At 35.9% G+C, this 17,417-nt stretch overlaps 1 protein-coding gene across 1 annotated transcript in view; it reads left to right on the forward strand.

The window, feature by feature from the left end:
- Nucleotides 1-17,417, forward strand: part of LOC109098825 (collagen, type VI, alpha 1) — a 39,074-nt gene that overhangs the window by 16,126 nt on the left and 5,531 nt on the right. The window contains exons 21-27 of the mRNA XM_042733901.1: nt 741-803; nt 901-963; nt 1,060-1,110; nt 1,584-1,619; nt 2,327-2,389; nt 15,432-15,497; nt 16,444-16,479. Of these exons, the coding sequence (XP_042589835.1) occupies nt 741-803; nt 901-963; nt 1,060-1,110; nt 1,584-1,619; nt 2,327-2,389; nt 15,432-15,497; nt 16,444-16,479 (378 nt within the window). The remainder of the gene's footprint in view (nt 1-740; nt 804-900; nt 964-1,059; nt 1,111-1,583; nt 1,620-2,326; nt 2,390-15,431; nt 15,498-16,443; nt 16,480-17,417) is intronic.

Raw genomic sequence — 17,417 nt, forward strand, 5'->3', positions numbered from 1 at the left:
ATAAAATTTTTTATTTGTTTATTTTTAATTTTTTTTGTCTTAATGTTTTTTTGATTTTTATTTTTTGGGACATGTGATACTTTTTCAGAATATTTTGATTTAAAAAAAAAAAAGAACAGTGTTTATTCAAATTTGTGTTACAATATACAATTTAGTTGACGTATATTAGTAGAAAATATTTTGAATAAATGCTGTTCTTTTTGAACTTTTTATTCATCAAAGAATCAAAGAAAATAGGATCACAAGTTCCAAAAAAATATTAAGCATCACAACAATTTCAACACTGATAAAAAACAGCATATTAGAATGATTTCTAAACGATCACGTGACACTGAAGACTGGAGTAATGGTTGATGAAAATTCAGCACTGTGTCACAGAAATTTCATTTTAAAGAATATAAAAATAGGAAACCAATATTAGCAATTGCCATAATAATTCACAATATTACTGTTTCTTCTGTTTTTTTTTGGTAAAAAAAATAATATTAATAATAATAAAAATAGTAATAATACAGCCTTTATGAACATAAGAGACTCAATTTAAAAACATTAAAAAATCTTTTGAACAGCAGTGTATAAATTATATATTTTTTCTTATATCCTGACCAAGCAGGGAGATCATCTTAAACCAGATAAGAAAACTAATTTAGGTTGGTTTAAGAGCGTTTTTCAACCCAAATAGAGGGATACTTATATATTTGAATATCTTCAGGAATATAATTTTCCCCCATTTCCAACAGGGTGAGCCAGGAAGGACAGGGGCCCCAGGTTATCGTGGTGATGAAGGTGTTACTGGGCCAGAGGTGGGTGATGTGAACTAGTCTTGATTACCTTTCAACCTGACCTCCTGCTTCATCTATGACTGACCTACATTTCCCATGTTGCATGTCTGTGCTTTAGGGAGCTAAAGGGCCCAGAGGAATCAAAGGGGCCCCAGGAGACAGAGGCCTGATGGGAGAGAGGGTGAGTTGATGCTGTTGATCTTTATAACTGGTTTTAACTAACCAAAGGCAGTTGTCCATTGCTTTTGCAAAGTTTTATTTATTTTATTATTCTTAGGGTGAAGATGGACCACCAGGAAATGGAACAGAGGGCTGCCATGGTTTCCAGGTAGAAGACCTCTCAGTTTATTAAACCTCTTGTCTTTAATTAAAGTCCATGTGAACAGGAATGTGCTGCCGACTTTATTTCAGAATCGTGATGAATTTCCAACCGAAACTGAATACTGAGTAGAGGCCGGGGTTTTATTTTTGCGCTCCTCCTCTCATCTCTCACTCGCAGCAAACTAACTGTTGGAGGGGCGTGGTTAAGCATATTCTTCCACATCCATGGCCCAAGCCTCAAACTGATGTCATTAGAGAAGTCATGCCATTCCAGAGCTGAAGCAAATTATTAGATTTGATTAAAGATTACCAAGACTAATTAATTAATTTGACTAATTTTGCATGGATTAATTGTTCAAGTTAAGGCTAGCAATGTGCAACAACCTAATAAATATTGTAAATGTTGATTTCATGTGGACTTTAAACTCATATCCAGTGGAGTATCTGTATCGTTTATGTGCATGTTTTGTGTCGTTTTAGGGTTATCCTGGGCCCAGGGGAGATCAAGGAGCACCTGTAAGTATCCTGAACCCTACAGAAGATCTGTTTTTAACACAACCCAATAGTGGTCCAAAAGTAAAAATCCCATTCATTTCATCCACTGAGAAATGTTGTAGTTGTGTTTTTGACACAACCCAATAGTGGTCCAAAAGTAAAAATCCCATGCTCATTTCATCAAAATATAGAGGATTCCCAATATACAATTATTCTGACAGAGAGATCCATTCATTCCTGCAGAGAGATCCATAATCGAGATACCGTGCAGACAAATTTTGTCTAGAGCTGATTTTTTAAACACAACACTAGGGAAAATGAATTGGGAAAATCCTCTCCACAACTGGCTTAAAAATTCACATATATGGTTATCATTGAAAATTCAAAATTCTAGACAGGATAAAAAGAAATCCCCAGTATGGCCGAGTGCTTGTTAAATATGAGAGATGTATCATGATGTTAATATTGAGAATGTTTGATTGTGATTTATTTTGTTTTTTGTTTTATTGTTTCTTAGTGTTGATGATTTTTGTTTTGAGATTTATTGATTTGTTTTGGGTAAGTGCACAAAGAAACACAACACTACCTATTCCAGTGCACCGCACACACTGCTAACAGAAACACAACACCTCATTCCTAGCAGATGTAAATTGTCTAGACTGAGGCTGAGTCCAGACGTTAAGAGGAGGAAACCTCTTTGCATTTCATGGAACTTCTCACTCTTCAAGGGTTGGAAAAGGAACCCCTGGACCCAAGGGAGTGAGGGGAGGCCGGGGGAGCTGGGTGAAGATGTGAGTATGTTTGTATGTTTTGTTGTATTTGTGCTTATCAATTTTTTTTTATTTTTCTGAGGGCCTGTGGTGTGGGTGGTCTTTTGGAATTTATGAGTTTGTTCTTCTTTTTCTCCAGACCCTGGACCAGAAAACATGTCCAAAACTCCCTGCAAACTGCACCCAAACAATGCTCACCTTGCACACGCGTCCACCGCCGGCAAAAATCGACATCATTGTAACGAATACAATACTCACTCACGAATTTGTGATTTTAAGTAGTTTATTCGGGTTTACTTGTACTTTTTTGAGTATATTGATAAATGCTTTTACTTGTCTTAAAAGTACAAATTAAGCAAAATAAATTCATTACCCATTTTTCAATCACACAGTGCTGTTTACTGGGAGTACGCCCCACAATTTGAATTGTATTCAAACTTTTGAAGGCCAATTCAGCAGCCATATATCCGTAGTATAAGGGACCAATTAAAAAGACGCTGATATCTGAACCTGGACAATAGCGCCGCTGCAGCAGTTGTCAGGTGAAAGCTTATCAGACAGTGAAGGAGACTCAGAGTCATTTATGGGATCAGAGCTTGGAGAAAACAAAAACTAGTGTAATCATAAATATTTCTATATTTGGATTACCGATACCGACACTGTTCCATTACCTCAATTTGCCACAGCTGAATATACACAGATACAATCTGCGTCGCTCTATCCTCTATCATGATGTGAGTTTGACGGTCATCAGTTTTCTCCTGTCAATACAGTCTGAATATCTGCGCGGGATTAGGTAGCATAATTTTAATTCCCACGCGCAATGTGGGCGAGGCTTTTTTTTTGTAACATGAACGCTGTCAGTAAGCGCAGCCACGAAAAATGGATATGCGATATCTCAAAATAGTGGACTCTAACTTATAAAATGAACTGCTTGTGGACGAAAGTCGCGCTCTTCTGTGCTTTTAAAGTAGAAATTATTTTCTCCTGTGCTCCTGGATTAAAACTTTGTTATCAACACATTCAGAATAGAATCCACACCTGGACTGAGGAATAGCCTTCTAGGAAATGGATGGGTAAGGAATATCATGAAATTCACAGAAAGTCTTTAAACAAAGATGAAACTACATTTCTTTTTACCCGTAATAAATGTGTTGAAAGGATATTGTATTGTAGGCTAATATTACTATCCTAGTTCTGCCTAAATGCAATATACAGTGTTCAAAGCCATCTGATGTTCCCATTATCTACAAAAATAGGCCTAACATAGGGCCTCCTGTATATGGCCTCTGTAATCATGCTTACCAAAATTAAGTTATTTTGAAAAGAACTGATTGAGGGTCATTGTTGAATTTATTACTGACTGTGTGAGGTATGCTTGTCTTTTTTTTTTTTTTCAATTCAAGTTTGCAAATCAAGCTCCTTGTGCCTGTAAGCTTACCCTACTTTTAAAGACACAAAACACACAGAACTAAGATTGAGATTAATGGTAATTGATCCAAAACTACTTGGAATTGGATTAAACCAATTTCCAATCTTGAAATAATGGAGTGCCCTTGAAAAAAAATAGTGGACCAAAAACATAGTAAAATGTATATTATGGCAATATACAGTATGGGCTAGGAACAATGGTGAAAATGGATTGACATTGATGAAATCAAAAAATAAACACTACTTGACTTTTTTTAGTGCAGTACTAGTCTTGTGGGAGAACAACATGAGCATGCAAGCCAATACCACTGAGGAGAAAAATAGTTCTGCCATCGCTTGCGGATCTGGAATGGCGTTCTTGCTTCTGTGAAGTCAGTTTGATGGCTTGGGGAGAATCCTTCTTGTTAAGTCATGATGTTAGGACTGCTGTTCTGGTGTCACAGCCTCTACTCATTTCAAGATACTATCTCAGCAGCATTTATGAGCCTTTTTACTTAATCTACATATAGGCTAAAGCGTTTAAAACTTCACTGTGAACTACAGTCTCCGTACTAAACAGGTTGAGACACTAATATTTAGCGCTGAGATTCAGTATGGAGAAAAAGGTTAGGGTTTAATTTTCAGTATACATGAAATTATGAGTGTGTAGTATGCACACAGTTTGTTGTTTTCTGAGGGGGGTGGCAGGAGGTTCGGGACCCCAGAAGCGGTGTGTTGAAGAGATGGCAGTGTAACAAGCAGGATTCTTACAGGGGTCCTATTATGCTTTTTATTTGTATTTTTTATTTTAGAGTGGTAGTGGTATGTTTGGGCATAAAAAAAGATCTACAACGTTAGAAATCGCCAAAGTTGACTCAAGGGAGATTAAAAAAAATCCCTTTTCAGAAACTACAAAAAACGGTAGTTTGGACTACCATGTTGTTTTCCGGGGGTTTGTGCTGTCACAAAGCAGCCCATTAGAATATCATTAAAATAATCCCGCCTACGCGAAATGGTTGGTTGGCCGGTTAGGGGGTGAGGTCATGGTTCGATGGTGAGTGGATCAGACAAGACGAAGACAAAGAAGTGCGGCTGTAGTGTCAAGTTTTTAGGGGGAGTCAGAGGAATTACAGTGCTGGTTATTGAACATAGTCAATGCAGTTGTTGTTTAAGCAGTTTTTGACATCCTATCTAAAACGGATTTTACCAAAAAAATACAATATCCAAACTCTAATTGTCCTGCAATATCCGTTGCGTGCCAAAGGTTCTGTGTGATTCCTCTTGTTTAATATTCTCAGGGTCCTGAATCGGCTCAAATTGATCATGATACTATTGATGCAATCTATACTGGAGCAGAGAAAAGAACTTGCTGCTTTGGCAAGGGGCGGGGCAGTACTGAAACACCGTCTGAGCTGTTAGCCAATACTACGCACTGGGACAAGCTAACCAATTTACAAACACGGTTTCGTTTTTTTGGAAGGTGGGCCTTCACCAAACCGGAACTCATCAAGCTGTTTGTGCCAGGATGGGGAGAAAGTTTATTGTAATAATGTTGATGTGAAAAATAATGCATTTTTTCGAACCACCAAGCCGAGCATGTTATAGTAATCTGCCAACATGAAATCAAGACTTTATAACCGAGCATGATAGGAACGCCTTTACCACTGTTCAACCAAAGGTACTGAAAGTAGAAATTCCGTATCATGACCACTCCACATACTTTGACAATAAGGCCAAGTTGGTTTTGTTCAAGAGTTGCTATTTATCCACATAGGTCTTTGATATGAATATATTTTTGGTAATAAATATCACGGTCTAAAAAGTAACTAGTAATTAGTACTCTGTGTTTTTTGGCCGAATTTTCTGAGAGGAGTACTTTGTACTTTACTTAAGTATTTTTTACCAGTACTTTTACTTGTAATGAGTATTGTTTAGCAATGGAACAGGACTTGTACTTACGTACAAATTTTTTAGTACCTGCTACGGAATCATTTAACAGAGTGCGCCTCAAGTTACCTTTTATGTACATGTACGAAAATCGGTACACACGTAACACAACATTACCTACAAAAAGTTCTTTTTTTTTGTAATGGAATCGTACTTTGACGAACTCCTGCTACAGTTTTAATTGGATCATCTTCAAATTTGGTGAGGGTTATCTTAAGGCCTTTGCAATGTTAAATTGCAAAGATCTTGCGTTTTGTCAAAAGGCGTGTCCCTGGCGGCCTGACAAAGTTAGATGTTTCTATATGAAACAGGAGGTTGCTGTAACTCAGGCATGCAGTATCCAATCTGCCCTAAATTTAACAAGTTTGATAAGAGTCCTGTCCTGAACACATCTACATGCCTGTATTTGGTTATAGTCATAGCCCAACTTGCTGGCAACAAGAAGTGACATGTTTAACGCTGGACTCCTAGCAACCTATTAAAAAGCATCAGAAAGTGTTAAATAGGCTGGCAACATGCTTGAAACATGCTAAAGCATGCTAGCAACACTTAGCTAAGTGCTAAAGCATGCTATTAATGCAGTGAAACAGGAAGTTGCTGTAATTCAGGCATGCAGTGTCCAGTCTACCCCAAACTTAACTTGTTTGATGAGAGTCCTGGCCTGAACACATCTACATGCCAAGATTCAGTTATAGTCAGAGCACCACCTAATGTCAATAGGAAGTGACATGTTTAACACTGTGATGCACTATTAGCAAAACAAGTTGTTTTAACTCATGTATGCAATGCCTAATCTGCCCCAAGCTTCACACGTTTTATAAGAGTCCTGGCCTAAACAAATCTAAAGGACAATAATTGGTTATAATCATAGCCCCACCTGTTGGCAACAGGATATGTCATGTTTTACTGTAACTCAAACATACCATGTTTTCGATTTGCACCAGACTTCATGTGTTTGATGAAAGTCCTGGACTGAAGACATCTACATGCCAATATTCAGTTATAGTCATAGCTCCACCAGCTGGCAGCAGGAAGTTTGGCACATATAAATTCCTCCTGTATTTACCACTTTAAATGCCCACCGTCCGCTGTTTTCCTAAAACCATCGGGTGGCAGTGAGCCCAGGTGTGAGGGCCCTTTCATTGCTGCTCTTATACAGAGAAGTATAAGTTTTTCAGAATGGACATATCACTTTTCTCCTGTTTTCCTTCCATTTTGACCTGTTTTTCATGAAATTCTTCTCTCATAAATAAATGCTCTGGGTTCCACAGAAGTTAAACACTGTCCAAAGCACTGTCATCAGTGGTTTAAATCAGTAATATGCAACTCTTTTGTTAAATACTTGGCAGCATAAATGCAGAGTCATGCAAAGGAAAAATTAACATACACCATTGTGCAATTCTCAGTTTTTCTTTAATAAAAAATAATAAAGTGAGCACTATTGGGATCAATAGTGGCTCCATGATGTGACCTGCTGCATTTTAAATGCAATTGCTTTTTTAGGCTACTCTTTATCTTATGTGATTGTACATCATTTTAAACACATTTTTAAAACTGAACTATTTATTTCTGCATTTTAAAAAATTACTTGTATTAACGTGGAATGCTCCTTTAATATTTGTTTGTTAAAGTGAAAATCCTGTTATCATTTACTCACCTTCGTGTCATTCCAACGCTATAAGTCTTTGGTTAATCTTCAAAACACTAATTAATAAAAAAAATTTAATGAAAACTTTAAGCTTTAGCTTCTGTGTGGAGGGACAGAATTTTTATTAAAAATATCCTAATTCATGTTTCAAAAACATGCCAAAGAATTATAGGTTTGGAATGATGTGATGGCATCATTTTCTTAGTGAACTATGAAGCACGTATATCATGAAGAGTCCTGGAGCTGTCTTTCTAGTGTTGAGTTCAGGCAGCTATGTACAGTATTTCTTGTTGTCATGTATACAAGGAAGCAAAGTTTAAGGTCTTGATCTTTTTTAAGAAGACTGTGTTTTTATTTACTTTAGTTTCAAACAGTAAGAAAGGAAGTCTTAAGATAGCGGATTAGCCTTTTTTCATGAGAAAATCACATCAGGGCCAAGTTTTTTTTCCAGTAAATTTACACAGGTTAAACAACGTTGTCATCTTTCTAGAGGCGTGTATTAATTCAAATCAGTTTGGATAAACAAGATCGCTTGAGAGCAGAAATTAATTTGAAGTCCATGTTTAACATTTTTCTAAAGCCAGACTCCTCAGCTGGGTTACATTTTTCACCGGCCCCCACACACATTCAGTCCAACAGAGAGATCTACAGCACTCTTACAAAACAACATGTGCTGCAGAAGTCACAGGTTTGGCCACAGTGCTGTTTTTTGTCCTTGGTGATTGATTTTAGATGGTAGAAATTATGGCAAAGAAGTTTGGATTTGGTCAATTAAATTAAGATTCCTGCTGTCTGGTGAGATTTTCGATATGTTGTTTTAGAACAGCTAATAGGACAGATGTTGCAATGGAGGCATTATTGGCAATCATCTAGCATCTTGAACCTTTTTTGGCCAATGAAAATTTTCAAGATGCTTGATTTAGCCACTGCAAAAACAGCCTTTTGAGAAGATGCAATGTTCATTTAGTACATATTTAGGTGTTTCTAGCTTGTACGTATTTGAACAAATGCCTGAAACTTGGTATTACAAGCACTTCCTGTGTTTTCTTTAAGAAGAATCACTTTATGTATTCCCCAATTGTAAGTCACTTTGGATAAAACGCGTTCTGCAAAATGACTAAATGTAAATGTATTAGTGGGCTTGCTACATAGTTTTTGATTCAGCTCCTAAGTTTAACATTTTGGCACTCCATACTGTACATGAATGCCATAAATCATACAACTTGTGAAAGAAAGGTGTGTTATTATACATTTATAAGTAGACGTAATTTTTTTTCTTGACAGATAATAAAACATATGAGGAAAAAGGCCATAGACTTGCACCTGAATTGTGCTTGAGCCTTGATCTGTGGCTGTGTTTTCTTGTTTTTGTTTTCTGATCCCACACATGTACAAACATCTGAAAGATGCAATTATTCTCTGCCCTGTCTGTATTTACAAGTGGAAATAATCAGATTTCATTCCAAAATAAACTTCTCCATCCATCTGGGTGGTCAGAAAACCACTAGTAGCCTGGAAGAAAAGAGTTTGATCCCGTGCATTCATCATTCAGACTTATTCCAATCAGGAGACGGAAGTCAGCAGGGACTTGACAGGGAACCAGCAGCAGATATGATGACTAATATTGTTGTTTATGTTGTCTAGCTGTGCACTTCTGCAGTGCAAATGTTTGAGGAAACTGCCTACAAGTTCAGTTCTTTGATCATTCTGGCCATTTTGCACATCTGCAGGATTAAGATAGCAGCATTTTCCTCTTAGACAACATTTAAGCGCTCAGTTTTTATTTGATCTAATCAGCAGGTAGATCTAGAGCTGTTTGTTTTGTAATCCCAAACTTGGATCCTAATGGAATAAATTGTACAATTGTACTTCAGTGGTGAGATGAATGCCAGCTGTAAACATATCACACATATGCTCATGTTTAATTTTTACATCAAAACAGTCTGAGTCGCTTCATTGTGGTTGAACAAGCAGATGCAAAATGGCAACAACTACACGTGCTCGCAAAATTTCATCTTCAGTCATCTGGAGTCGATTTTTGATGACCTAACGCCCAGACTGCTTCCCTATTCATCACTGTGTTTGTCTTAGTCCTTGCAAAACCAAAAACTTAAAGGAATTGATGAAGACATGCATATGTGGAAAGATTGCTTTGCAGCAAATTCAAATTTGCCATCACAGCAAAAAATATATATTATACAATTTATTAATTTAATTGAATTTATTAATTAAATTAACATTTATTTTAAATTCTAATGCTTTTTCATAATATTATGTTTTTTTTTTTTTTTTTTTTTTTTATTAGTGTGTCAACTAATAGTGGATTTTACCGATACCGATAGCAAGGTTGGACCACACTGACCGATAACCGATTAATTAAAAATACTTTTTACAATACGTACTGAATGAAAGCTAAAATAGTGAACTTTATTACAAAAAAAAAACAGTACTGAACCACAAATTTAAAATGCAATAAAATATTAGTATTAAATATAAATTATACATTGATCAGTTTTAGTTCATTAACTAACAGATGCCTTCAATCCAAGCAGCTGTCCAAAACTCATTATTTAATCCCCAAACAGGCAAAAGTTCACTTTAAGAATGAACAATGTGGCATTGATGATTTTGAAGTTTGGAGTTTGAAAAAGCAAAACAAAACAGAAAGAGAAAGTGTGATCTATATTATAGCACAATACACAATCTCCAAGCCTAGGGTGAAGTCATTATGCACATTAAAATTATTGTAAGAAAAATGTAATGTAATTCAATGGAAAGCTATGTGAGTGGTACTCTGTAGCGAGGAAGGATTTCTGTCGGTTGCATTTGCTTTCTCATGTCACTAGCTTTAAATATGCAACTTCTCTGGATTAAAGATGGTAACAATAAACTAATGGAAATAGATGTTAACAATTGTGGCATTAAACATTTGGGGCAGATTTGCATGTGTTTTGGTCACATCGTTTTAACTGCTCAATGTTCTACTAATGTTAGCATCCTCTCAGCCTTAACTGCAAACATACTGTTTTTCTCTACTAATGCAGCATCTAGTCAACAAATTAATTACTTTATAATGATATGAAAACATATAGTGTAGTATACTGTATACATACGGTTTCATTGTCGATCTTCCGCATCTGAATCGTCCCGCTCTGTGCAGCGTGCAGCCTCACGTGTCAAAACAAACAGCAGAGGCATCAGTGATTTGCCTCTAGAAGCTGCTCTTGTACTGTATAATGACAGTGGACCCTCCTCAGCTGCTCCAACAACTGACGCAACCCGGAAAAACTTCCAATATGGAATTTTGTCAAACACCGATAGTTTCAGCAATTGATTATTGGTCCTTATTAATCACCAAAACCGATCAATCGGTCAACCTTTATATGTGTTTTTGATCAAATAAATGCAGCCTTAGTAAGTATATGCATTTTTTTAAAGCAAGCAACATACAGTATATGTTGTTTAATTATTATAATTATATGTTATTTAATTATAAAGTGTTTAATTTTTGGACATTTAAACCATTGTCTTCTATAGTGACCCATGTGGCAAGGCTGGAAATGCAACATTGCACTGTGTTATGAATAGTGTTCAGACACATTTCAGAAAGACAACTCATTTGTTTAGTCAGAAGAGATCACTTAGAGCACGTCTGGTGCCTAAAACATGAAACGCAATGGTTCAGACAGATGCACTCAAAGTTCAAACACACACTTTACAATAATTAGAAACGTACCCTTGTGTTTATCACCTCCCTGTAACACTCTTCAGCTGCTCACAAGATCCTGTGCTAGTGCTCATTTTGGAGGGTTTAATTTTACTGGCTAAAGACCCCCTGTAAAGGTTTTGAGTAGTTTACCATACTTAAGTTTATCTAGACAATGGAAACAAGCGTTTGGTTGCGCAAAGATCAAAAAGTAGCAAACTGACTATAATTCCAAAAGTAATCATTAGCTGTATTGCAGAGGCCATAAACTAAAATGTTTACTATGTGTTTTACAACTGAATCTTAAAACCGGGCCAGAGGCTTTTCATAATAAACATCAGATTTGATTCACAGTTTCAAAAACTAAAATTGTAGTTCTGAGAAAAAGAGTCAGAGTTGCAAGTTTATAATTGCGAGTTTGTAACTTGCAATTGGGAGATATGCTGTAAATTCACAGATCTCAAAAGAAAAGTCAGAATTTTGAGATATAAACACAAATGCTAGAAAAAAAAGTATGAATTGTGTGATAAAAAGTCGCAGTTACCATTTTATATTTTATTTTGTGGTGGATAAAAACAATTCTTCAAAAGCAATTTTTGCGAGATATAAATTCAGAGTTGCAAAATATTAACTTTGTGAAAAAAAAAAGAGTCAAATACAAGATGTTAACTCGCAATTCTGAGAAGAAAAGTCTTATTGCATTTGTAAATGCATGGCGCAGGTGCACTTAGGGCATGTCCGAATCCACTTTTGCAAGTTTAACAAGGGGAAAAAAAATGGTACAGGCACATGGTCCAAAAGGGTTAGACCTAGGTGATTTTTTGGGGTTTTGATTTTAGGGGTGCTCAGATCACAATAGGGTATGATTAAAAAAATATTATTTGACTATTAGGGTAGGGTGGCATGCTACTAACCTTACTGCAATCCACTATTCCATTGTATTCCCTGTATTTCATATATGGGAGTAGGAGTACTGACTGAGCCATATACAACACTTTAATAAAAAAATAATTATTGGATGTGACCACTAGAAAATAGGGAATGTTTTTTTTTTTTTTACAATGAAGACCTCCTGATTCATTCACTGTACAAACACACGCACACATGTTTGCAGTACAAACACAACATTTTACTGTTTGCATTTCTATGCTCACATACAAACCTCAGATAGGAATTTTTCTGACAAAATTAAATAACATTTTAACCAGAAAATTTGACGATACCACTGCTTTTTCTTATAAAATGTACAGGGAAATTGGCAGACAATTAAAACAATGTCCGGGTTCAAGACTGTAATGAATCTTGGGAGAACACAGTGGTATTGTGTGTGTGAGAGGCTGTCTACGTTCTATTCTCACCTGACTGTTGCTCATTTGCAGACCTACTCCCGCACGACAAGAAAAAATGTCGTATATCCATCTACAATGAAATATAAATTATTTTAGTTTTTTAGCTTTTTAGCCTTTATAATCAACAATACGGTTGGATATTCATAAAGTCACCCCATGAAAATTGATGTCATTTTAAGTATTTTAACTAACCAGCTATATTCATAAAGAATATAGACAACCATGTATTAATGTAATTGTCTATTGGCAATATGATTAATCTGTTCTATATTTATTTCTATTATTATAAAAATAACAACATGAATTATCAATTTGCCACTTCTATAAATCAAGTACAAATCTAGTATAAATAGTATAAATCAAGAAAATCAAAAATCCCTTTACTTTACGCTTACTCTAATTTATGTATCATGACACTCCTCCTGATTCATTATTACTTAATAATAAACTATATTTAATAATACAAAACAAAATAACTCCACATTCTCTCTCTGGGCCATCTAGTGCTTTCAGACAATGATGTGTGTCATTTCTGTGCATGGCTGCATAATGTAATGTCAAAATACATTATAATATGTCTGTAATTGTAAAAGGTAAATTAAAATAAATCATGATCGTTTTCTGAATCTAAAGTATGTTTTCATGGGTGTTAATCACTTCATTTTTGTAGGAATAAAAAACAACTATAACACAAGGGCTGAAGGTGAACGCAGCGAAACGTATTGGTATTGGATGAGAAACCGAGCCGTCCCGTGTGCTCCCAATGCTCCAGTAACATTACATTATGTAAACTGCAATGTATTTATGACAAAGAATTGCACCGATGCAGATGTAATATCATAGCATTAGCAATCTATCAATAAATGCACGCACACACGACACACACCTTGTGCTCTCTGATGTTTGCTCTGCTCGGCGCCCCTGCAGATTGTAAAATGCGCAGCGCATTTTTCAAGCGCATTATGCGCAGCGCATTTTTTTTAGCGCATTATGCGCTAAATCCAAGCAGACTCAGATAAGGGGAGGAGCCGAAACTTGACGCAGCTTGCCGCCGTTTCAAATTAGTTTTTTAAAGGGGACTGAAGCGATCAAAAATTTATTAATCAAATATTTTTTTTAGGGGGGCTGGGCAGAAGTGACGCCCCTGGTTAGACCTATTCGCTTAAAGAGTCATGGGTGTGTTTTGGGTGTAACATTCAATAAATCAGAGTCTCATCTCCCATTCCCTTTAAATGCCAGTTGCACTTGCACCATGGCGGATTCGCTATGGAGGAATTTGCAAGGGCAAAGTCTGAATGCTTCTCCAGAGAGGAGAGGAAAGGCAAAATCAGCCAATGAGCGGACATCCCATGTGAAAGGATGCTATTTTTGGCAGCCTTAAAATTCTTTACATAAACGGAAGTAAAATAATCATAAAAAATAATAATAATCACAACAATACAACAAGGAATTTAAAAACTTTTAAAATTATTTAAAAAAGTGATTTAAAATTAATTTAAAACAGTTAAAGATAGAAAATTATTATATTTAAAATATAGTGCAATCATTTCGGACGTAGCACAGTGCTCATTCAATAAATGCACAGCTAAACAGATGAGTTTTAAGTCAGGATTTAAATGTGGCTAATGTTTTAGCACATCTGATCTCTTCTGGAAGCTGTTTCCAACTGCGGGCAGCATAATAGCTTTAATAGCATAATAGACTTAGCTTGTTTTGTGTGAACCCTTGGTATTTCTAACTGCCTCGATACCAATGAACTGAGTGGTCTGTTAGGTTTATATTCAGTGAACATATCTACAATGTATTTAGGTCCTAGGTCATTGATAGATTTATAAACGAGCAAAAGTACTTTAAAATAAATCCTAAATATAACTGGAAGCCAGTGTAAGGACCTGAGGACTGGTGTGATATGCTCAGATTTTCTGGTTATAGTCAGAATCCTGGCAGCAGCGTTCTGGATGACCTGCAGCTGTCTAATGGTCTTTTTGTAAAGTGTTTGATTTAATGGTGCATACATTGTTTTGTATACACTGATATTCAGGGCCCCACATCTGCTCTATATGAGCCATGAAGGTTCTTTGCTTTTCCTTATGTTTGACTTTGTCTTTCTGCTGGCCAAGAGTGTTTAGAAATGTTTTTCTGTCCTTGTAAACAATTGATTGGGTTCCTCCGGCCTCTCCCAAACCCGAGGGGCCCACACTTGGTCTCGTAAATGTCAAAGTAATCACAATGAACCAAAACAATATTGGTAAGATGGCATCATTTAACCTCGTCCCTACTGGGCTTGCTAGGAGAACATCTGTGACAGTTGTGGACCTTGAAGTAAGGAATTTGAAGGTAATTGAAGCAGCATGGGAGAGACATCTAGAAAATAGGGATAGGTGGTTAGTATTATCTCACCACCTGACCGTAATCTGGCACAAGACACACATGAGGGATGAATGTATCTGCTGGGCAGGAGGAAAAACTGTGCAGAGTCAGCTGAATTATTGCCGACCATTTAAATTGTTTATATGAAGATTGTTGTCTGGGAGAGTTTTAAACAGCTGATTGCAATGCTTATAGTAGTGATATAACAGTGATGTCCAAAAGTCTGAAATTGAAATTAAGAGTCTAAATTAAATGTAGAAATAAACATGAGTTTTGAAAAAAAAAATTTGAATATTGATATAAAATGACTATTTGGAGTAATATTTTAGCTGTTTTGCTGATAATTTCATTTGTAAAAAAAAGCACAGTAGATGCATTTTCACTAGTGGATCCCACTGTAAAAGTAGGACATATAGAAAATGCAAATCAAATTAAAAGTATACACTCGTTTTACTTACTATTTACAAAATCTTTGTCTTTCTAAATTCACAAAAATATAAAACAGATGTTTTTTTATTATTATTATTTACACTGTAAATGACATATATTAACCATATTAAAATGGTACAGCTACTAATAACTCTGCAAGCACTGTATTTTCCAGGCTTAATGTTCATATTTTATGTTCCACAGAATGACAGACCAGGACCACCAGGGCCTAAAGGAGCCAAAGGACATAGAGGACCTGAAGGAAATCCTGTAAGTGCACCGCTTCATGTATTTAGCATGTGCCCAATGTATATTCCCTTACTGGACTATGATAAAAGTTGACATTATATCATGATTCATGTTCTCAAATGAAGGTTTATATGAGTACAATATTCTGCACCATTTATGGTGCTTGTGTCAATATTCTGGCATACTTTAATCAATGTATTTGTATTCTGGATCAGAGAAACAAACATACTGATCTGCTGTCAGAATTGAGTCTTGGAACTTTTGAGATCTAAAATGTTTGTGCCAAATGTCAGACGTCCAAAGGCGCATAGATGTTCAGTGAGACTTTTTGTTGAGAAATTCAGTGGAATGTGATCAACAAATCTAACCTCAAAATTTTGGCCAAATAAAAGTTAGAAAAACAAGTTTTATTGTTAGCTTGATGAAGTATCAGAAACACCACTGGCCACATTTGACATGTTCACTTAACCAAAAATATGTCAAAAACCTTGACCTGTACCTGGTTAAATATCTAAAAAATATCTCCAAATCACATACACGTAGAAGATGATTGGCATTATTATATTTTCAGAAGTAAACAACCAGGCTCTTTTGCTGTACTGTTCAGAGGAGCCAAGAGAAGTTTTTAAGTGTACATATCTAACATTATGTGAAACGGCGCTAAGCAGCAGTGAGTTATGGGAGTGTGGGAAGGGAAATTTCTCTCAGCCTGCAATTTTGTGATGCTCCTCTTTGCCACTGGATGACATCCAGAGAGGAGGAGACTTGACGGTCTCAAAAAATGCTCTTATTTGGAATGAGATTCAGAGCTTCTTTGCTTTGGCAGAACTAAATCTGTGTAGCATGTAACAAAGCAGACAGTGACCTTCTTATGTTGTTCGATATTACAGAAGCTGTCGTATTTGTATTTGGTGTGTGAATTCAGTTTGCACATTGTACATTTCATTTGTCTTGTATTCATGCACAGGGACCACCAGGACCACCTGGGCCACAAGGAGCTGATGTGAGTGTGTTTAATTTAAATAAACTAAGTTTTACAGAATGCACAAATCAAAGAAAGGCACACACATTATTGGATATAGTCTAATGCAAATGTTCCAGCACAGTTTCCTGTATTAAGAGACAAAGAGCAAAGCAAATGGTACAGTGCTCCTGATAAATGATCCTGAGCATTCCACAATTCACTTTCCTTTATTTTTGTGAATTCCACATCATTGACAGTCAGTAGCGATGGAAATCTCTAGCCAAGGCCCAAGCACATACTAGACTACTCCTTTTGTGGAATAAAAGCATCTTTTAATAGCACACAACAGCTGCGTTGTTCCAGCAGCATATATAAAGAAATGAATGCATGACACTGACTATAGATGTGCAGTTTTCAAGAGTGACATTTATAGAGGTCGTTTTGTACTCTTTTTTTTTTTTTTTTTTGAGGGCGACTTATAATGCATAATCCAAAATTATTCAATGACCACTAGACCATTTTGACCATTATAGAATTGAACGGGCTGTTATCTTGCTGCTGTGCCTTTAAAACATCTATTGAAACAGTTCAATTTAGTTTTTAATGCTCCATCGTGACAGGTTTACTAAGCAAGCAGTGCTAAATGTGCCGAATAAACTTTTAAAATCAGACTAATTAATAACGTCCTTCAGAAAGATCTGCAGAGCTGTAGGTGCTACACCATCAGAAACGGTTTAAAGTGTCCCACATTTTACTTTTATTATTAGTTATTCTGGTGTTTAGGAATAGTATAATCTCTCTTTTAATACTGTGTAAATTTCTTAATACCAAATTTGCACTGATATGTAAATATGTTAGTTATGTGTACAAAGCACTGTATATGTCTGATGTAAAAAAAAATGGTTTGGTATAGAATGAGTCATTTATTTAGTGGTTAGTTTCAATAAATTGTCTCTTTTACTCTTTACTTTAAAGAT

Source organism: Cyprinus carpio, chromosome B11, assembly GCF_018340385.1.
Source record: "Cyprinus carpio isolate SPL01 chromosome B11, ASM1834038v1, whole genome shotgun sequence".
Taxonomy (NCBI): Eukaryota; Metazoa; Chordata; class Actinopteri; order Cypriniformes; family Cyprinidae; genus Cyprinus; species Cyprinus carpio.